The 23,679-nt window shown below is 36.4% G+C and overlaps 1 protein-coding gene across 1 annotated transcript in view; it reads left to right on the top strand.

Moving 5' to 3' along the window:
* Positions 1 to 23,679, top strand: part of IMMP2L (inner mitochondrial membrane peptidase subunit 2) — an 875,294-nt gene that overhangs the window by 569,165 nt on the left and 282,450 nt on the right. The window contains 1 exon segment of the mRNA XM_073899084.1: positions 13,746 to 13,811. Within this exon segment, the coding sequence (XP_073755185.1) occupies positions 13,746 to 13,811 (66 nt within the window).

Below are 23,679 nucleotides of genomic sequence, written 5' to 3'. Positions count from 1 at the left end.
CCTAGGTGCTTTTTAAAATGTGGATTCTAAATTTCCAGGGCTCAACCCTAGATTTTAAAGTTTCAGAACCACTTATCTACAGACCAAGATCGGCAGATGATAGAATCATTTATTTTCATGTCAGTTTAAATTCCCTTGGAAAAAATTGAGTAGTTATGATGTTTTTGTTTTTGTTTTTGTTTTCAAAATTTCAGTTGCTATTTAAAAAATTAGATTATAAGAAATGTGCCAAGATATTGGTAAAGCATTTTGGATATTCATGAAATAACTGGTATCAGTCATAAAAATGACAAAGACTGAAATCCAGATACATGCAACACCATAGCTAAACCTTGAAAACCTTATGTTAAGTGAAATAAGCTAGGCACTAAAGGAAATTATTGTATGATACCACTTGCACAAGATGCCTGGTAGCAATATCTTGGTATATTTGTTATGACCTAACCATCATCAAATAATAATGTTATTTATTTACTTTATTTTTATTTATAATTATATATTATTATTATTATTATTATTATTATTATTTTGAGGGCCAGTAACTGACTTGGGACTGGATACAATAAGAGGGTTAAGACAATCACTGGTTTCAGGTCTTATGGAATACTTGTGGAGATAGGAATAATCTCTAAATAAACAAATATGTAGCAAATGGGAACTTCTGAAATGTTACATGGTATCGGTATTAAAGGAATTCAGAGGAAGTAGGGAGATTCTTTGCTATCTCTTTTTGTGGCTAGTTTTTCACATTTAGACCTTCACTGGTATCAGTAATACTTTGCATATACATTGCAAAAACCTTTTCACATTTACTTTGAAGGTATTTTCTTGTTCTGGTTGGGGTTTCAGGATTTCAATATGAGATTATACTACTGAATTTAATGTAACTAAAAGTATATAGGAACCGTTAAAAGTATGTCGGAAAAACCAATACATTATTGGGGCACCTGGGTGGCTCAGTCGCTTAAGCGTCTGCCTTTGGTTCAGGTCATCATCCCAGGGTCCTGGGATCGAGCCCTACGTCGGGGGCGGTTCAGCGGGGAGACTGCATCTCCTGCTCCCTCTGCTGTTCCCCCTGCTTGTCCTCTTGGCTCTATCAAAAAAAAAAAAAAAAAAAAGAGAGAGAGAGAGAAAGGAAAAAAAACCAATACACTATTAATTTACATACCCTCAGTGTATAGTGAAAGCCTTTCATTTTTGTTTGGTAGGACTTCTAATGAAACCAGTGTTTTGCTGTAACTGTGACACCATGGCCCATGGCAGCACTGGGGTGTCTCTTTACCTATACCAAGGGAATAGTTTAGCACTGAGGCTGCTGTCAGAATGAAGAGGATCTCTTGGAAGATGACGTGCCACCAGGTCAATATGTTAACTTTAGCTGATGCTAGCATAGGACACGTAGGAGCTGTGGGCCTGAAAATTAGCTTTCTGGATCAAGATGGTTTATTAGGTGGCAGTTAGGAAATTCTGTGTGCATTCTCCAAAGCTAAGGTTAAGGTGATAAAGCAACTGAGCCTTTTAACACTTAAAGAAAAGTGGAGGTGAAATGAAATAGCCATTCAAAACAGCAAATAATTAATTGAGTCTCTTTGTTAACAGGCAGGAGGTCAAGTACACATAACCACAGCAGTGGTACAGTCTGCATTCTAAACAGCTGAGTCTTTGACTTGAATGTGATTAGATTGGATTGCTGAGAACTAATTAAAATGAGATTTTAATTTAGAAGGGTAGTGATATAGTTTGAAAGATACTATAAGAGATTCAAATATGGTCATTTACCTTATTTATTGTCTTCTCATTGATTCTGTAGAATTACAACCTTTGAGTTCCATTTCCTTGCCTTTTCTTTTATTAAATCACATTACATATTTGTTTTAAATCTGTAATAATTCTGCAGTTGCATATTGATTATGTGATTAGGTCAGTGTACCTACGAGTAGACAGACTTTCATGTATTAAAAGTTAATGAAAGGGAAGCATGACTTTTCCAGAAACATTTGAACTAGCTATTTCTTCACCATAGGACTCCTCTGAATATAGGGTTTAAGTCTTTAAGCCTGGAATTATGAGGATTTTGTTGAATTGTAATTGTAAAAGATGAGATAGCCAGAAAGTTTTCCTCCTATGTATAACACAAAGCAATATAACAGGAAATCATTGTGTTTAAAACAGAAGACCGAAAGCAACTTTGCACATTACCTAATTGAAAAATGGTATCTGAGAAGGATAAGTATCCAAAATATACAGGGGGTGGTGTTGAGGAAAATCTTTGGAAAGAAGAATTGGAAAAGACCCGGCACATTTCTTGGATTGTATTATAAAGAATTAGAGGGAGGCATCCAAGTGCCAGTGAACAGCCTGGAGGGATGGGCAACATGCTAGAAAAAAAAAAAAACAGACAAACAGATGGCACTGGCAAGAAAGAGCTGATAAAAGGTGGGAGAGTCAGGGTGTATACATCAGCAAGGCTTTGGGGCTATACGTTTTTAAATAAAGCTGAATCAGAAGATTTTTGAGCGAAGTATTCTTATGATTTTGTTATATCTTTTCAAGGAAGGTATTTTATTTTAGGGAGTAGGTTTAGGTTATTTAAAAGTCCAAAATAGAGTTTAATAATGTGATATAAATGAGAACATCTCTCCATGTGGTCAGTCCAAAACATGATGCCATTGCCCATAAACCCATCCTGAAGTAGATGAGACCCGTGAAGACATATTTTATACTGGAGCTCGTTCTTAATCGCTCATGTTTGTGCTCTGGCCTTTTGGCAAAGCTCCAAAGCTACGTTGAAATGAAACTCCTTACTTGCTACCATTCAGATGAGGAATGGTGGGTGGTGAGCATATGTTTCTGAGAATCTGCTTTTATTTAAATTAAAGCCTCCTTCATACATTTAACCCACAGGCATGTTAAGACCAGTTGGAGATTATTTCCCTTAATTCTATTTGGACTGTTTTACTCCATTGCAGAGGTATTTGAGGATTATAAATGGTTGTACCTGTATCTGGAAGATACTCATTAAGCTTCAGCTGTGGGAACCATATGGCAATCAGGCCCCCTCTGAATTTCCTGCACACGTGAAGATGAGGGTTTGCTCCCTTTTTGATTTAATAATCTTGAGCTGCTGTTCTGGTTTGAGGAGAGCTGTTGATCATGTTGGAGCTGCAGCGTGGCTTCAGAGCCTGTGAAATGTACAGCTCACGAAGAGCATCCACATGACAGCTGTAGAGATTAGAGTCCATTTTGTGTGTGCACAGAATTAGGAGACTGATGCTCAGAAAAGCCGGCGAGCCTTCTCACATTAATCACTGTCTTTCATCCTCAAATCAAAGTGACTTCCTGTCAGGAACAACACATGTGGGTAGACATCATATGTTCCATTTCAAGTGGGGACCCATTATTCGAAATAAAATTTTATGGACTAAAAAAAAAAAGGTGACCACAGTACGTGTATACTAGAGAATGGTAGGAAGGCGTAAATAATCTGGCAAATTGTCACCTTGGCATAACTCAGGTTTTGCCAAAGAAGGCATACCTGAATGCAGTTTGTAGTTCTTGCTCACTGTGTACCGTCAACTAAAAAGAGCAGGACAGTCCTCAGCCTTGTGAAAGGATGCATCACAGGTGGAGCCCCGGTTGTGATTTTTGGAAAGGGATTCCCTTGATGCTGTAGATCGAGAACACTTGCAACTAGCGATATTTTGATCTCTGAATTTTCTTACAAACAATAAAACTTTCCCAGGATAACCTAACAAGGAAAAAAGGACAATCACGGGATTGTAATAACAACACAAACAACTTTCTCTGGTTCTGAGGCTCTGTTAAATTGCGAGAAAGCAAATTTAGCAACCACAAGGGTCTTTGGTCTCCACGTGAGCTGGCAGCACTTCTGTGCTCCCTTTGGTGAGTCCCCTGGCACCTCACTCCACTTCGCCTGGCTGTGTTTCTCTAGTCAGGGCTCTGTTCCTCTGTGGTTGGTTTACCCTAATAAGGGAACTTCTGTTAGTCCTTGGAAATATTCTCTCCATTTTCCTTTCATTGTCCCCATAGTTCCCTTACAGTCGCTCGCAATCTTAACTCCTCATCAATTTTTTTGCCATTCTCAACCTTCCTCTTCTCCCCAAAAGACATTTATTCTCAGCCACTCAAAACTCTTTCTAAATTGAAGCCCTTCTAGCTTCTCAGACATTATATTCTTCCCATTCTCCGTAGCTCCTTAGACTCCAGTCAGAGGGGAAGAAGGTCAGACATGCTAGGAGGCCTAGAAACAAATGCATACCATTAAGCAAAGGAGTCAGACACTTAATTTAACATGAGTGTTTTTTAGTTTAAAGCATTGATAAACTGTCATAGGAACAGGTGATTGCAGTATAAATAGCAGAAAAAATATACAGAGAAAAAATTTCTGATAGCTTAGTAACTGGAGCTATGTAAGTGGCTGTCGAGCTAAGCAAGTAAATGATGTTGCTGTTTTCAGAGGTGACCAGTTGCAGTTGATCTTGTAAAATCCCAAACCTCATGGATTTTTTTTTTTTTCCTGGAGACAATTTCCTAATGCTATGCAGTTTACTACTGGGGGCATAAAGTTGACATTTTCGAGGGAGCAAATTGTGTGTAGCTATTGGAGCCTAACTGAAAACTCTTCCACTGAGCAATAGTACTATACAGTATTTTAAAAATTAGTAAGTTCGACAGTGTTAAAACAGAAACAAGACAGGATGCTTCATGTTCTACTCATATTCTGACCTCCACGCTGTCAACATTCTCCAGGAGACTGAGCATTTTAGAGAAATTATGAGACTTTCAATGATCATGTGACATTTCATTTCTCCCATACATATACCTAATCCAATTTTACAAGAAAAATTTAAATCCAGCAGTCGTTTGAAACATTAATAGTGCTTGTCACCACCGTCGCTAGAGAGCATATTAGTCCACTGATATATGTGGTGGAGTAAAGAAAATGGAATGAGTGCACATTCTCATGTCATAACAATAGGTGTGCAAAAATATATAATTTTATTTTGCCATTACTGGAATTTAGGTTTCTTCTTGCAGGCAAAACCTTATTCTTTTTAACTCAGGGGGAAAGGGGGAAGCTCCAGATCTTTTGAAGGTAATTCAAGTCAAATTAAGTCTGTTTATGGTTCTTCATGTTGTTAGAGTAGCATCTGAGCTCTGGGAGTGTATAGTGAGATAGCAGCGGCGGGGGGGGGGGGGGGCATCTGAACCTCAGCTGACATCTCTCCATGCTCTTATCCATTGAATAGTATATTGACCTGTCTGGTTGTAAAGATCTGCCACTGAAATGCCCCCATCCCCATCTGACTCTTGATTGTCTATTGCCTGACTTTGGAAAGTGTCATCTGGTAACCGTCGTCATGAGACAAAGAGGTGGTGGGTTGGCACATCGGTGTATACCTCACATCTTTGTATGACCCCAGAAAATTACACCAAAGTCGCTCTAGCCATGTTGCTTGGAGTGCACAGCTCTAATGTGCGTGTGTGAATTTCATAGCTTCTGTCCATCACAAACACCTGCTGAACACAATTAGGCAGATTACAGAAGCTGACTTCACCAAAGATAAAATATTCATTTTATATTTGTAAGGAAAATAATTCTGTTTCTTTTTTTTTCCGGATATTTGTCCAGTGAGAAATTAGTTATGGGTATGGGTTAAATGGTGGCTCCAGGTAAAATGGTCAAGACTGCCTTCGTCCTCCCTCTCCTCACTTTTACCAAGATACATCCTGCCCGAAGCTTGTTATCTCACACCCCACAACATAAGCCACATGGACGCCTACTGCAAGTAGGATGTTAGACAGACTGGCCCCTGGGCCATTCTTCCAGTAGCATTCTCTAGGTAACTGCACATACAATGGACATCTTGCATTGGTATAAGTGTTCTCACTTCCACTCTTCTGTACTAGCATTTGTTTTGTATCTCAGTTGGTCTGCCATTTCCATGCTGCATTGTTGGATACAGATATGGCTTGTTGTAAAAAACGTCGATACCTTGTATTTTCAGGCTTTTTCATAGTTTGTATATTTTTCAAGCCTATCAAAAGAATGTGGCACTATTTGCTAACCTGGTTGAAGCTAAAAGTATAAAGCCAATGAGCTTAATTGCAGTAATAGGGTTATAAGGCTAATTTGATGGTTTGATTCCTTTGAAGACCGGTTAATTTTTATTCCATGGCCTTAACTGGTGCTCTATTACAAAGACATACTCATTGAGATAGTGTGGATAGAGGGGCAAAACCTATCTTGACTACAGTAGAAACAACTCAGACACTCCTGAGTGCATGTTGTACTTTGGGAATTGAGAGGTGGTACTTCTATATGAAGGTTTGCACTTTGGGAGTCTGATTAAAAGTGTAGTCAGTATACATATTTATGTTAAGTATTCATCTCCTCCAATTCCACAGATATGGCCAACTGTAAGCATACGCAATGTGTGAAAACCCAGATTTACAAAATAAAATCAGTGAATGTGTTTTTCGGTCCAGGAGTTTCTTTATAGATCAGAGGAGTTTCTTTAAATAGCAAGATTCCATATTGCATGGTAGAATACACACACATACACACACATATATATGTATTACATACATCCTATATATTTTATGTATGTGCTATATAAATATAGTCATTTACATACAACCTATCCTAGACCATGCGGTATAGTTGTAATTATGTTTAGTACCTGAAGATTACAATGTTCTGTGTTTTGACATGCTTGAGTTAATAAACTGGTGGAAATTAACTCATTGGTATGACTATACTAAATTCCTGAAAATGTTCATAGTTAAGTGAGAACATTTATTTCAGAATCAAAATGCACAGTTACAAAACTATTTCAGCTCCTTTCGAGTATGGAAGTCAAAAGTCATAATACACATTTGATTGATTGTACCTAATCAAGGCTGATGTACTAGGAAGGCCAGTTGTCACCATTTGCTTATTAAATTTCCGAGAATCCTAGTTAGTGACCATGAAACAACTCTTCAATTTAACTAAGAAAAATTATCAGTAAACAACATCTTACTTCTCTGAAGTCCATGCTCTTGTTGTTTCATCAGTACTGTTAAAATACGTTTGTGTAAGGTATTATAGAAGATAAATCTGAAACAGCTTGTTGCTCCTGGTGCCACATTCTTAGATCACTTAGAACCCCGATTGGAATCTCTCGGGTTCTCTGACTCTCTTGAGTGGCCCAATTCAGGTAAGATATGCTGTGAGAATAGCCAAAGTACATAAATCATCCCTTCCCTAGCCTGTCCCTACCCTACATAGGAGCCTGATGAAGAGCACTGGCCCCGCTGCTCTGAAACTCATTTTACTTCTCAGGGTTTTCTTTTCTTTCTTTCTTTGCTTTCTTTTTCTTTTTCTTTTTTTTTACAGGGTTGTTGTGTTTTCTTTTCTTTTTTTAAATTTTATTTTATTATGTTATATTAGTCACCATACATTACATCATTAGTGTTTGATGTAGTGTTCCATGATTCATTGTTTGCCTATAACATCCAGTGCTCCATGCAGAACGTGCCCTCTTTAATACCCATCACCAGGCTAACCCATCCCCCACCCCCTCCCCTCTAGAACCCTCAGTTTGTTTCTCAGAGTCCATGTCTCTCATGGTTCGTCTCCCCCTCCAATTCCCCCCCTTCATTTTTCCCTTTCTACTATCTTCTTTTTTTTTTAACATATATTATTTGTTTCAGGGGTACAGGTCTGTGATTCATCAGTCTTACACAATTCACAGTGCTCACCAGAGCACATACCCTCCCCAATGTCTATCACCCAGCCACCCCATCCTGCCCACCCCCACCACTCCAGCAACCCTCAGTTTGTTTCCTGAGATTAAGAATTCCTCATATCAGTGGAATATTATGCAGCCATCAAAAATTGAAATCTTACTTCTCAGGGTTTTCTATGCACATAACCACCCTATGCCCCTGCCTGATGGTGCCTTTCCCACGATCTCCCTTCCATCTAAGACCTGGTCCCTATCTAAGAAACTAAGGTGTTATAGAAAACACATTTGAAACATTAACCTGGTTTTTCCAACCTCATCTGTAATTCACCTTAATAATAATGAGGCTGTTGGATTGGAGCACTTTCTGAGGTAGCAGGCCAGAAATGATTGTTTGGGATTGAAGTGCAAAATAATAAATAAAAGTATTGAACATTATATTGCACATTATATTGAAATATAGAATATTAAAATTCTGAAAGTATAGCTGAAGTTATAAGCTCCACATTTGTGACCATATATCAAGAATGAACCCAAAGAGCAACAAAAGTCTGTGTAGTTTCTTTTGTTTAAATTTAAAAGATTCGCATGACACAAAGCAAAGTCTGCAAGGGACAATAATGTAGCTGAAATAATAACCCAAGTAAAAAGTTTGGAGAGTACTAATTAATAAAACTGCACTGAATTAAAAAAATAAATCATTAAAAATGCAGCTGTATGTACAAAGTTCACATTACTGATAGTGAAACACGTATACACAATCCAACATTGAAAATTACTCATTTTTATCTTGATTTTACAGATGATATCCATTTAAGACTAATCTGTGCTTTTCAATGTAAATAGTATTATATTTGGCTTTAATGTTTCTTTAGTTAATTGTGTAATAAAACTTGACCAAACCTTTAAGATGCCTTTCTTTCCTTCTAATGCAACAGACTGTGAAAATCCCTTTATTAGAGCTTTTTTGAAATAAATATTCTGTGAGTCTGGGAGAAGGATTGTAACAGTTTGCTTGGGCCCAGTTTATTTATTTTTTTTAAAGATTTTATTTATTTATTTGACAGAGAGAGAGAGAGAGCACAAGAGCAGGAACACAAGCAGGGAGAGTGGAAGAGGAAGAAGCAGGCTTCCTGCCAAGCAGGGAGCCTGATATGGGACTTGATCCCAGGACCCTGGGATCATGACCTGAGCCGAAGGCAGACACTTAACGACTGAGCCACCCAGGCACCCTGCTTGGGCCCAGTTTAATTGATCTCCTTTATGAATTTATTTTAGGAAAAGATAACTCTAGAATTTACCTACTTATTATGCACGAGACCCGCCCTAGAGATTTCATACCTGTTGACTCAGTAGTTATTAAGATAATAGAGGTGAAAGAAATCATCAAGGTTTCTAGAGATTTGTTAAACAAGCTATTGGGACTCTGGCACATCCTCAGTATCTGCTTCTCAGCTCCTGTGGACTTTCTTTCATGCAAGAATGTGGGCCTAGGATTGCCAGATCTTCTTCTTTTTTCAAGAGGAACAAGAAATTAGAATTTTTATGTCAAGTCTCCTTGCTTGTTTGGCTGGTTCAAGATAAAAAAAAAAAAAAATTATGCATGAACCAAACAAGACATTTCTACAAGCCTGCCTCGATTATCTGACTTCTGGTTAGGACCTCTGATCTAGCCTTATCTCCCTGAATATGAGACCCAGATTGGTTATGTAGGGTGCCTACACTCAGTGGCTCGCTTGTAGCAGAACAGTGTTAATCCCTAGTAATGGGGTTGTACCCCATGGAAATTGTACCCCACTTCATGCCTTTGCAAGGCACAAGGTGACCCAGTAGGAGCACTTAGGCCATGGAGAATGGGTGAGATCACAAACAACAGGGAAGATACACTCATGGGCCTTTCTAGCTCTAACCTTCTATGAGAAACCATGCCAAACCCAGGCAATGTTTTCCGAAATCTAGAAAAAAAAAATTGTAGCTCTGTGTGGTGATGGATGTTAATGAAACTTATTGTGGTGATCATTTTGCAATATATACAAATATCAAATCATTATGTTGTACCCCTAAAGCTAATAAAATGTTATATGCTCATATCTCAAAATAAAAGGAAGAGGGAAGCTATCATTTGATATGACTTTCTTTTTATATGAGTTTTTATAACTGTGTTGAGTGGACTTTTTATTCTACATCTTATTTTGATGATTCCAACAGCAATGTCTATTTTGTATTGTGATGATACAAAGTTATGTATTTTAATGCATGACCATTCTTTAGGACAATAAAAAACAATCTGCCTAATATAAGGCATTCCCAGAATATGGGTTCTTTTATCTCATTAATGAAGAGTTAAAATTTAGACTGCACAGTGATATATGTTATTAGTGACCGATATACTGTGGTATTTTTGAGGGATTAATGCTTACATTTGACTGTAGCTAAAATGACTTCTAGTAATGAGATTAATTCTATCATAATCTGGGCCAATCCTGAGCCATGCAAACATAAAAATCTATACAATCCAGAGGGAGGTTTTAGGATTTTACTATATATGGGAGAAGAGTGAGAGCCTAGACACGGGTTTAAGGTTTACCTGTGACGTCAGGATGGACATGGAGGCAGGAACAGAGAGTGTGGCGTACTTGCTAGTCTTTCCATTCCCACAAAATACAAGAGGGCATCTCCTGAGTATATGAAGTACCTTCCTAGTGCTACAGACAGGATCAAAATTACAATGTACAGCAAGAACATACAAGAACATAAAATCAGTTACAGAGATGATGAGACCTAAGACATGGCTCTGCTTGCCCAGTAGCAGGGTGAAAACTGCATTTTTATCAAGAGAGGGAGTGAAATTCGAGAAGAACATTGTCATAGAAATCTTACAGCTGTGCTAGACTCTGTTCCCCTCCCTCTAGGCATTCCATTTAGACACACATTCTGCAAGACCAAACTGATCTGAGACCTGTGCAGACAATTCAAGGCATCCTGTGCAAGCCTCTGGAGAAATCTTGCCTAATTAAATCAGTGGCATAAAACAGAATGCTTAAGATTCAGGGTCCAGAAACAAATATTGTAAAACAATGCTTATTATGAAAACACTAAAATTACAAATTTAAATGCAAAATTTAGTATTATTGGACAGCATACATCGTATCCCCAAGGAAGGGATTCACTTGTTATTCTTGACACTTCCCAGGAGATAGGCAAATGGCCAAGAAAATTTAGACAAAGGGAGGTTCAATGATTTTCACAATGTAAATCTATAACTCTCATACCACTTCTACTTGCATCAAAGTAGTGCCTTCAACAGCCCAATGATTAAAATATAGATATAGATTTTGAGCAGTAATGGGATTAATGTTAGTAATAGCTTTTTACCCCATTTTGAATCATTTGATTAGATTCATGAGTTTAATATTACATTAAAATTTATAGATATATTTGAAGTGGTAATTCATAAGACTTTAATTATATAGATAGCTCACTTTGCATATTCTGTTTTGCCTCATGATCTTAAAATATACATTATTTTAAAATATGAAATACTTTTCAAGTACCTCAAAAGCTTAAAAGTTGTTGGCATAAAATATTGCTTTACGGTGATAAGGATTACTTTTCATATTATTTCGTTAACATTAATACTGCATCCATATTAGATGGGGGACCTTGGCAGTTAGTTCAGGTCTCACCCCTTTCTTGGAGCATTTCTTCTCAGGTAATGTCATATGACCCAAACAGTTGTCATCTGTTCATAGACTTCCCACAAATCTGAACCAAAAAAATTTAGGCATTTTTTTTTTATCATATACAGAACTCCATACCCCCTAACTTTGGTTTTATGTCCTTCCTGATTTTTTTCTAGTACGATCGCATGTGCATTTTCTTTCTCTAATTACAGATGCGAGGTCACAGTACACATAATATTTTCTATTTCCATTTTAATCTGTAAATTACACTGATAAATTCACATTATTAAAATTATTTTATAATATTTTTGTTTTTTAAAAAAGATTTTATTTATTTTTTTGTCAGAGAGAGCACAAGCAGGGGGAGTGGCAGGCAGAGGGAGAAGCATGCTCCCCACTGAGCAAGGAGCCCGATGTGGGACTAGATCCCAGGACCCTGGGACCATGACCTGAGCCGAAAGCAGATGCTTAACCGACTGAGCCACCCAGGCGTCCCTCTAATATCATTTTTAATGACTGAAAAATATTTTATTATGTGGATGGACTATTTAACCAATCTACTCTTACTAATTTTTTTTCTTTTTTAAAAAATAGATAAAATCCATATAGCTAAAATTTTGCGTATATTCGTAATCATTTCATTAGGATAAATTCCTAAAAGAATAATTGTCTTGTTAAAGAGAATATAAAATCGACACTGTTTTACAGAAAGGCACATTCATTACATGACCATATGCTTTATATAGAGAGAGCACCATGTCCCCAGACCCTCAACAACAAACTGTATTACTGGTATTACTATGATTATTATTATTATTGTTTGTCAGTATAATAGGAAAATGATATTCCATTGTTCTAAAATGCAATTCTTTGATGATCATTGAGGCTGAATATTTTCTTACACATTTTTGGTTATCTAAAATAAAAGAGAGACATGGGAGGGGAATTTTCTAAATGTCTATGAGTAGTCCTGCACAATTTCATTAGCTTCACTGTGCTGAGATCCCTCACTCTGGCTGTATATAAATGACAGTAAAATTATAGAAATATAATGGTTAATCAGTTCAGTGAAGGGGACAGTGCAATGTAAAACTCTGATCAAATTTCCTTTTAAAATAAAGAATATTTATAATTTAGTGAAAAATTGTGAGACTGATTTTCACAAGTAGATGCAAATGGTTTAGATGATTTCATTTTCTCTGCAAGATATAATGTGAAATATAAATCTTATTGAAACTGCGTATTTACTTTGATGAAGTGTTGCATTTTGAATATATTTAATCTTTTCAGTTTTTGTGCATTTACTTTCCTTTTTAAAAGCAACTCCATTCAAAATGTGACTTGAATTGAGAATATTTTTATCTATCCTTGATTTCCAAATTTATATTAAATGATCATTTATGTGATGATGTACAAGATGTTCCTTGAAATGTGTCTGTTAAAAGACTTAAAATGTTATTGGCAGGAAATTGGCCTTATTAAGATTTAGTCATTGCTGTGTAACAAATTACTCCAACATCTCGAAGCTCAAAACAACAAATGTTTATTATCTCACACATTTTCTGAGTATCAGGAAGCCAGGAGCAGTACGGATAGCTGGTCTGGCTTGTGGTCTCTCAAGAGACTGTAGTAACACTTGGCCAGAGCTATAGTCTCTGAATACTTGACTGGGCCTGAAGGTTCTGCTGCTAAGGTCGCTCACATGGTTGGCAGACCTTATTTCCTCACCAAATGAGTCTCTCAGTAGGGCTGCTCAGGACGGACATGGTCTTCTCCAGAGTGAAATTCCAGGAATAGAGTGGGATGTCAGTACCCTTGTATTAGCACTCTGATTTACATAATTTTCAAATGGCTAAGCCTAAATGCAGTTTAAAAGGACCTTCTGATTTTCTTTTTAAAACACTTCTCATCTGTATTGTTTTCTTGAACATTTAAATCAAATTCCACTGTTTATTTTAAATGAAATAAGGAAACTTAAGTATGTGATTTAAAAAAAAAGTCTAATCATTTTCTTATGTATGAATCCTCTTTCTTGCAGGTACTTAGCTCTAATGTTAAAGTTCTTAATCCCTCGTGTATTTTTTGTTTGAATAAACTTTCAGCATGGCTTCTCCTCCTCCAGAAGTTTAAAATGAGAATGATATCAATAGTAACTTTCTATCACTTGAGACCTAAGTAGGATTGATGTCACTGTCATGGGTGGGAAAGACTCTGTCATGATTTTAATATAGCCCATTTAGTCGCAAAATTGCCTTTCATTGTTTTAAAACAGTAGAGACATAACTGATTGTATAACCTTATTTTATTCTAGGTCACCTAAAAACCCAGAACAGAAGATCATTAAAAGAGTGATTGCTCTTGAAGGAGATATTGTAAAGTGAGTACTGAAACTGTTGTTTTTGAGTTCAAGTTATAAATTCTGGAATTTTGTTGAGTTTTAAATCATATCACTTGGGAAGTACCACTCAATTCGGAAGACCAAAGCTTTGGAGACATCCCAAATGAACTGGTACTTCTTCAGTGAGCATCATCAACCATTTCACGATGTAAGGCATACATAACTTCTTGATTATATTATTATCTTTTATCTGTGAGGCATAGGAGAAATAAATATTAACTGAAGTTAACCACTAAATAATTAAACTGACCACTAAATAATTATTTTTTTGAATATTAAAATTAGCATGATTGTTTTAGATTATGGTATCATTATGATATCAAGGTTTATTGTAGATAAATTCATGAACATCTTATTATTTTAGAAGCAAATACAGAAATTAAGTGGCAGCTTTTATACACATGTACTCACAACCCTGAGATCATGATCTGAGCTGAAACCAAGAGTTGGGTGCTTAACCCAACTGTGCCATCCCGGCGCCCCAGTATTCAGAAAATTTTCAGATCCTGTTGCCAAAAACTTAATCCTAAAATGTCTGTATTAGTGACCCTATAGATTAAACAATCTCATTAAAATGAATCTCAGTTGGTTTTAGGGCAGAATCAAGGCCAGCAGTTCTCAAAGGATGGCCAGAGGGTCGCTGGACATTCCCAAGACCCTTTGAGGGGGTCAGTGAGATCAGAACTACTTTCCTAATACTAAGATGCTGTTTGCCTTTTTCACTCTTATTTTCTCTCAAGTGTACAGTGGAGTTTTCCAGAGGATATGTGATGTGTACTATGGCATCAGATTAAATGCAGGAGCAGATATTGGAATATGGCTGTCTCCTATTCAGCCAAACACTAAACGGATTGGCAAAAAAAAATCCCACTCATCTCACTATTTTTTCTTTTGTTTTGGAAAATAATTATACTTTTCATTAAACATATTTGTGTGTGTGTTAACATATAGGTTTATTATTATTTTAGATTGAATCTATAAATATTTTTTAATTCACCATTTTAATTTCCCATATGGTAAATATTGACAGAGTATATTTTCTAATGTGGTAAATATTGACAAACAGTTCTTTGAGAGCCTCAGTTATTTTTAAGAGTATAAAGGAGCCTTCACACCAAACAGTGTGAGAACTTGCTGATATGGGAATGAATGGCAAAAATTTTCATGTCATGATTATCTGTTCATGAGTAGTCTGTGTGGTATGAATGGAGGTATTGCGGGATGGTTTGAATGGTTTATATTTATGAATATTTGTGCAATCTTTCTTTGTTTTAAAAAGCTTTATTGAGGTAAAATTTATATACTACACAACTCACCCCATTTTAAATATACAGTGTAACGAGTTTCATTATAAGTATACACAATTGTGCAAGCCTCACCACAATCTAGTTTTTGAACACTTCCATTACCTTCAAAAGTTCCCTCCTCCCATTTGCCCTTAACTGAGGCTCCCACCAGTCCCAATGGCCAGTCCCAGGCAACCAGGAATCTGCTTTCTGTCCTCATAGTTTAGCCTTTCCTAAAAAAATGTATTTAGATGGTATTATACAATATGTAGTCTTTTATACCTGTGTTTTCTCCCTCACATATCAGAATGTTTTTTTAGTCCCCCATGTATGTATATCTGTAGTTTGTTTCCTTTTTATGGTTGAGTATATTCCATTGTATGGACCTACCACATTTTGTACGTTCATTTACGAGCTAATGAACATTAGGATTTTTCCAGTTTGGGGATATTATGAGTAGAGATATGGGCATTTGTATCAATGCTATGGACGTGTGTGTCTTTGGGTGAAAATACGTTTTTATTTCTACTGAGATGTATTCACACGTATCACTGTTAAAATGCCCATATACCTAAGATGCTGGCTATTATGGTGAAGTAGATGTTTACCTTTGGTAACTACCAAACTGTTTTCAAAAATGGCTATAATATTTTATGTTCTACCAGCAATGTACAAGGTTTTCAGTTTCTTTGTATCCTTGCCAACACTTGGTATTATGAAGATTTTTTTATTATAGCCATCCTCATGGGTGTAAAGTAGAATGTCGTTGTGGTTTTGATTTGCATTTCCCTGAAGGCTACTGATGTTGAGTATGTTTCCATGTGCTTACTTGCCATTGTATATTTTCTCGGGTGAAGTGTCTTTTCAATGCATTTGCTCATTTTGTACTGGCTATTTAATATTTTGAATTATAAGAGGTCCTTTGATTTTGATTCCTTAAATAGATTGGGCATTTGGGAGAGGATGAATGTGTATAATAATGTGATTTTAGTCAGGTGTAAGTGTATTCGTATCAAAGAGTTTAGTTTTTGTTACCTGTAGCATTTGTGTAGTCAATTTACAGAATTTGGCAACCGCTTTCTATTTTGAAGATGCTATCTAGTCTTCTGATTTCAGTAGGAAACTGGGAAGAGCAATAAATTTGGAAAACTATTTGATATTCTTCCATAAATATCCAAAATATGTTTTTAATATTTGGAAAACAGTTTGTGTGGATATGATGCAAATCCCATTCAAGGAATGAGTCAGCAAACCTTGAATACGTTATATTAAATGATTGAAGCCAGTCACAAAAAACCATATAGCATTTGACTCTATTTATGGTATATGAAATGTCCAGAATAGGCAAATTCATAGAGGCAAAAAATAGATTAGGGGTTCCCAGGGGCATAAAAAAGGGGAATGAGAGATATGGGTACAATGTTTTTTTTAATTTTTATTTGTTTGTTTGTTTTTGGTAAAGGGCGTAAAACATTCTAAAATAAATTGTGATAGTCGCACATCTCCATGAATATATTAAAAACAATGAATTGTACATTTTAAATGGGTCAATTATATGTTATATAAATTACATCTCCATAAAGCTATTAAAAAAAAAGAATTGGTCAACAAAGGGAGCAAAAATTTTATCTATGTCAAATAATCTAACAAGATTAGGAATGTCAAGTGATTCATTTTACATTATAATCCAAAGAGAACACAGCTTTAATTCAGATGTATCATTAGTGGTCACCAGCTGAAGAGTCAACAATGTGAGATTATAAAACTTGGTCAGACATAAAAAAACTCTTGTGTAATTAGAAATCCTACAACAGACCTCCCCAAGGAAAAACCTGGGTTGTTGCTTTCGTCAGTAAGTATAAATACTGTATTGGTTTCACAGAGGGCCTGAGCTAGAATGAGGGTTATTGGTGCAGTGTTGGGAGATGAGGGGAAGGGAGTTGGAGATGTAAGAGATTTATACCTCCCCCCCGCCCACTGCTGCAACCCACTTGGGGAAGGGCTGGCTTCTTTGTTCTAACCCTGAAACTTAACACTTTGGATATATGGCCCTTTGTGTCCACCTTCACTACAGCTCTATCATGAAGCAATAAGTAACATAAGGATGAAAGTATCAAGGCTCAAGACTTTCTCAGTATGTAGCCTCTAAAAACTTTTTGATAATTGATTAGAAAAAACTTTTTTTTGTATTTAGTGTTTTAAAAGAAAATTTAAAATTTTATTCCTCTGAATAAAATAGGTACTTAAAAATTTTAGGCTTCCTGGGCTTTAAATTAATAATTGGATATATTCCTTTATTTATTTATTTATTTTTAAGATTTTATTTATATATATGAGCGAGAGAGAGATCACAAGCAGGGGTGAGGGGTAGAGGGAGAAGCAGACTCCCTGCTGAGCAGGGAGCCCGATGCAGGACTCAATCACAGGGCCCTGGGATCATGACCCGAGCCGAAGGCAGACGCTTAACCAACTGAGCCACCCAGGCACCGTATAATTGGATATATTCCTATAATAATTTTCTAACAGTGTTGAAAAACATTAAGAGGTATTAGGTAGTACAGTATTATTTACTGATGTGCTTACCTCTTTTAGTCTATGACCCATTTTTTTTAATGCCAGAACATATAAAAAACAAATTTAAAAATATGCTGTCTTTCTTCACCAGAAGTCATTTTGTCTATTGGTATCCTAATTTGTAGTAGACAACGTGCTTTGGTCTGTGATGTGGCCTTTCCATTCCCAGTCTTACCTTGGATGATACTTGATTACTTAGTAGGCAAGCTAAACTGAAATACACATCACCAGAACTTTTCTTTTTTTTTTTTTTGGAAAGAACTTGATATTTCATAAAATGATCAAAGAAAAAAATCTGACTTATTAGGACTCAGTTACCCTTTTTGTGGGTTTTGTAGTATTTTTATTGTGAATTACACATAATTAGAGGGTAGAGAGGAAACAATTATCTTTTCAGAGCTAAGCACTTTCAAGGCTTAATCTAATTCTCAATCTAATGTTCCGTTAGTTATAAAAAAACAGATATGTAGTAAAATATAGTTTAAAGAGCACTTATTTTAAAGATAATTCAGCAGATGGTTGACTCATATTATGTTTCTACCTGGGGAAAGAAGTGTGGCGAAAGCCAAGGATCAGCCTCGCCTCACCGAAGACTAGAAACGGTACTACAGCTGGACTTCTGGTTTCTGTGCACCTGCATCCTCTCTCCTTGTTTTTGCCTGTCTTGCTTGTGTTCCCATTGGCTTTTGCCGCATTGCCAACTGCTGACTTCCTTGGGTGTGCCTCTTGTTTAAACTACCTGAGAGAAATCCGAGTGTGTTGCTTTGAGGTACAGAACTAGGATACGTCCACCTGACAGGTCACTGGTCAATCCACTCATCAGCCGCCTTTGGGGTGGGTGCCCTTCCTTGGTCTGGCTGGTTGTGGTTGTGTAGGCCAGCCACCTAGTACAGACCCCGCAGCTCTAAGGAACCTCTTGGAAGGGGCTTGCACATCTAGCAGATACTGTGAGGCCTCCCAAATTGGGGCTTTGTAGTCAGCACTCACTTCGCTTAGCATCACCCTTTGAAGCCTCATGTTCAATAAAACTATAATCTGTTCTCCTTGGTAATTGCTTTGACCTTGCCCTCTGGGGAGGATTTATTTATTTGTTTGTTTGTTTGTTTATTTATTTATTTACTTATTTATTTAAACTACAGAAATAACACAAGCTGGAAAAATTCAAAATGCTATCATGAACATCCTTGCACACATACTTTTGGACATTTGTGTTTATTGTTGTAGAACAGATAGCTAGAAGTAGAAATACTGGGTCAACACATGTTGTTGTTATTGCTGTTGTTGTTATTTTTAGTTCTAGTGTATACAGCCAGATTTCCCTCCAAAGAGGTTTGTTGTACATCTCACCAATATATTACCCTCTTACCAACACCGCATGAAATACGCATTTCAGAGGAAATGGATTTCAAGATCAAATGCAATGGGGAGGTTGGTGGGCTTCAGACTTAGAAGTCAAAGCATTTCAACACAAATTCTGAAATTACTTTAGATGATTAGGTTCTCTTTAATCGGATTGCTGACCGAGTAGGCCTTAGAAACATTCATTTAATGAGCACTGGTCTAGGCACTAGAGAAACATAATTGGATAGAAGAGACAAAGTCCCTGCTCTCACGGAGCTTACATCCTAGTGGTTAGAAGCAGATAGCAGGCAAATACATAACACGTAATGCAACACATGACCCTGAGCTAGAAGTGCTAAAGAAAAATAAAGTCGAAAAGGATGTATAAAGTGGGGGTCTGGGACTGCTAATTTAGGCAGGATGTTCACTGTAAACCTCTCTAATGAGCAGATAGTTAGCAGACTCCTAAATTAAGGGAGGAAGGAAGAGAGCCATACTAGGATCTGGGACAAAGGCAATTCACACCAAAGAAATAAGCGATGCAATCTTGAGATGGGTACACAGTGAGTGAGTTTAAAGAATTGCAAGAAGTCGACATATTGGACTCCACCAAACTAGGAAAATTCAGGTAGGAGACTAGGTATCAGAGGTTTGCAGAGCTTTGTGGGTCATAATAAGGACTTTGGATTTTACTGTAGTGGAATGGCAAGCCCGTGGAATGTGTTGAGCCATGAGTGATAGGATGTGATTGGCATTTTTAAAAGATCCTTCTGTCTGCTGTGTGGAGAATAGATGAAAGGGAGGCAGTCTGACCCAAGTAACTGGTCAAAGTATTTTTCTCTTGAGGAAATAATATGTAGCTTCTTCTAAAAGTAGTTAAGTATCCTTATTTATGACATGAATGATGACTACTTTGATTTGATATTTTCAGAGTGACTCATAAAAGTAGTCACATTACTTGTAATCACAGTCATCATGATTACATTGACAAGGCAAAAGTAGAGTTGAAGTGTTTGTTCAGTGAATTCAGCCAAATATTCCTAAGATGATAGAAGAGGTGACTTTTGCAAGTCTGAACTCTCTGTCATGATGTCAACATTGATTAACATCACAAGAGAGTTGCTTGATTGTGTGGATAACTTAACTAGGAATATAGTCATTTTCATAAAGTTAGCCCCAGTGGGTCTGCTTATCTATAACACGAACAGTAAAAAGCTAATGAAAGTCATATTTAGACAAGACCATTAGTTCCACCAAAATATTTTGCATAGTTATTTGCTTTTTCTTATTAATTTGTTGTGACTGATGTAGAAGGACTGTTTTAGAAGATGATCAAATGAATACAAAGCACCAAACTGCGGGAAGTCAATATGAATCAACCACAACTGAAATTTGTAAGGCACCAACATTGTTTTATTGGGCACTTGTATTTCTGTTTCACAGATTTTCTCAGCCCTGTCAGAAATGAAGCCTGTTATCATTTGTCTTCTTACCTACCGAAATACACTTTACAGATACTTGGAATCTGGGAGCCCATGTATATAGCAACCTCAGTGAAGTAAGTCACCAGTGAAGGGGGTAACCATATAATTCATCACCGAAACTAGGACACTTTTGAGAGTGAAAGGGGATGATTATTATGTTGGAATAATCAGCATCTGGTAGCTGCCAAGACAAACTGCAACAAATGGTCACCCTACCAGTGAAATGTAATCTGCTTTATAATTCACTTTACGTAACTTGATTTTCTTTAGTTTATGGTTCTCCTTGTTCAGGAGAATTCCAAGAAGTGTTCATAGAAAACAATCACTTCTTGGCCCCGGGGAGGCCTTAGGTCGGGCAGGATCAATGATGTGGAGAAGCATGTCCTGCTCACAACACAGTCATTACCATGCTAGAAAGTACAGTGTAAGACTTTCTGTAACAATTACTGATATTGCAAAGTATTCTGCAGTAGAGAAGCATGAGACATCTTTTGCTGCAAAATATTTAAATGATAATTCCTCTTCAAGTATAATGACTATATTGTAAAATGTCAAAACACTCTAATTTATTAAAAATAACTTTCTGATATTAGCAAAAAATAAATCCATTGAATCACTAGAAATTAAACATTTTAAAGCTTGTTGATTTTAAATGTGCTATTGAAGATACAGAAATCAATATTAGCCTATTACAGATGGTTGAATCATATCATGTTCCAGGAAATGATGAATCTTTATAGGAAGAAAAACAGAACTAAATTGAGTTTTCCCCAGTAAAACTAAAAATGATAGTTGTTTAATAACTTCTTTTCTTTTCTTTCTTACTTTTTTTTTTTTTTTGGTGCAGTAGCTCTGAATAATAGGAGCTTAATGTGTCTCTATGGCACTCTTTGAAGACCATGTATTGATTTATGACATTTTTGGTAGATTAGGAATGCATTCTTTCCTAAAAGAAAGGACAGAATGAAGAAGAAATTTGAAAAGAAACTTGTGTCCAGGACCCTGATAAAGATTGCTGAATAGAATGTTTTACAGCATGGAAGCTAATGGTTTTATTTTATAGTTCTCAAATGGGACCCAGGTAGGTGGTTGCTTTTGAAGACAGGAAGATATTTATACATTGGGCCTTAGCTATTAGTGATTTGAACAGAAGACTTCCACAAATTTCTGAGCCACTTAAGCCTGGTTTAGTTTGAATTCTGAACTTTCCCAAATCAAAATGGCACAGCACATTCTTGTTTAGTACTTAGCGTCTGACCAATACTATTATTTAATAGATAAGGTCTTGAGCATGAAATGAAGCATCCCAGGGTCTGTCCAATAAGGTTTGGTTACCACTAAATTAGAAACATTTGTGAAAAATCATCAGTTTTGCTCTGATGTCAACCTGAGAAATCGTTAATTTCTCCTGGACATTCTTCCCTTCTTCTTGAAAGAATGATAATTCTTCTTTGCTAAAGAATTATAGATTGGTAAGTAACCCATGACTTTTTGGATATCTTTCTTTTATGTAGTTGTGGATGATTATTTATCACTCTGCTGCTGTATCTGTGAATAAAAATGGAATTGCTGATAAAAACTATGTGCATTAGCAGTAGGTATTTCTTCCTCACCATCAGAGAGATAGTCACTTTCAGTTTATATGTAAAAATGTTGATCTTGATTTTTAAGGTCAAAATTATTTCTGTGATCAATTTAGCAATGCAGGAAGGTTTTTAGAGGTACTACAGCAAACACAGTGTGTACACTTTCATGTAGGAGGATGTAACAGTTGCTGGAAGTCACCAGACTATTTAGATTGAGTTGCTTTTTCTAATAATGGTGACAGTGGGTATTGTGGTACTCTCCCCACCCCCGTCAGTGGTTTCTCTGGTTTCATCTTTGACCTTAGTCTACCTGTCTCTTGAATAGGATTCTTCTTTAGATATGAACATTTTTACTATTTATTCTCTCATGCATAGTCATTTATTCATTCAGTATGGTGTGGAGGTCAAGAGCACAAACTATAAATTTGGACTTCCTTGATTTGTATCCCAGCTTTGCCACTTCTTGTGTTACTTTACCAAATTACTTAATTCTCTAAACTTAATTTTCCTCACCTGTAAGTGGAAATTATAATAGTACTCCATAGAGTATTCTTCAGGATAACATGACATAGTGGATGTAATTTGGTTAGCACAGTGCTCAGCACATAAGAATGTATTCAGTAATTATCAGATATTCTTAGAAGTAGTCATGATGAAATCATTATGTATTGGGTGCCTGGAATTTTTACTATGTGCAAGATTCTAAGGTTGTATTGACAGCCATAGAGAGTTCTTGCCTTCCTGAAGTTTATGCTCTGGTGGAAAGGCAACAAAAGTAACAAAGAAATACAATTGCCACCATGAAAATGTACAAAGTCCCCTGGAGCATCCCTGGAGGAAGAGCATCTGGTCTACCTGAGGAACTGGGCTGTGTTGTGTTCAAGTTTCTGGTTAAAGTTTGAGATGAATAGGAGATCTACAGCTCCCTCCTTAATTGCAAAAGCAATTCAGGCTTAGTATAATTTAGGAAAACTGAAATGATACTGGAGCATATGGGGTAAAAAGAAAAAGTCCTTTTTTCCTCACACTTCTAATCACACTCCCAGAGGTATATATGGTGTGTATCCTGATCCCTGTCTCATAGTGGGAGATTGAAAGAATTAGAAAAATATTTATATCATAGCATTTTTCCTTGAATATTCCAGAAAGAAAAAATACATACTTCACATATATCTCTAAGAATTTAAGTGTCCCAGTGTGTGTGTGTGTCACACAGATAGATACACCTATGTTATAGTAATATACTTGTATACCTCTAGTGGGTAGGTATTTGAAAACATGGCAACTCCAGAATTGCTTATTTATTAAGTTCTAAATAATAAATAATAGTCCTAGGAGTAATGTACACAAAGATTCTGTGTGCAAATTATTGGGTAACAATATGTGATGCAGATAAAACCATTTATAGAAAATTACAGGCAAGAGCATGAAAGTGAATATTAAATAATATCTTCATTATTTCATGTTCTTCCTATTAAAGTCACCATATCTAAAAGGAAGTATTAGAACCATTGTGTTCTCTCCAGGCAGTGAATGGCTGAAGTGACTGGGGGGCTTCAGGTAAGAAACCCATTGG

This window comes from Callorhinus ursinus, unplaced genomic scaffold (assembly GCF_003265705.2).
Source record: "Callorhinus ursinus isolate GAN/ISIS: 27379988/994484 unplaced genomic scaffold, GSC_fseal_2.0 scaffold12, whole genome shotgun sequence".
NCBI classification, from domain to species: Eukaryota; Metazoa; Chordata; class Mammalia; order Carnivora; family Otariidae; genus Callorhinus; species Callorhinus ursinus.
The sequence above is the reverse complement of the archived record's forward strand: the minus strand, read 5'-3'. Positions and strand labels throughout refer to the sequence as shown.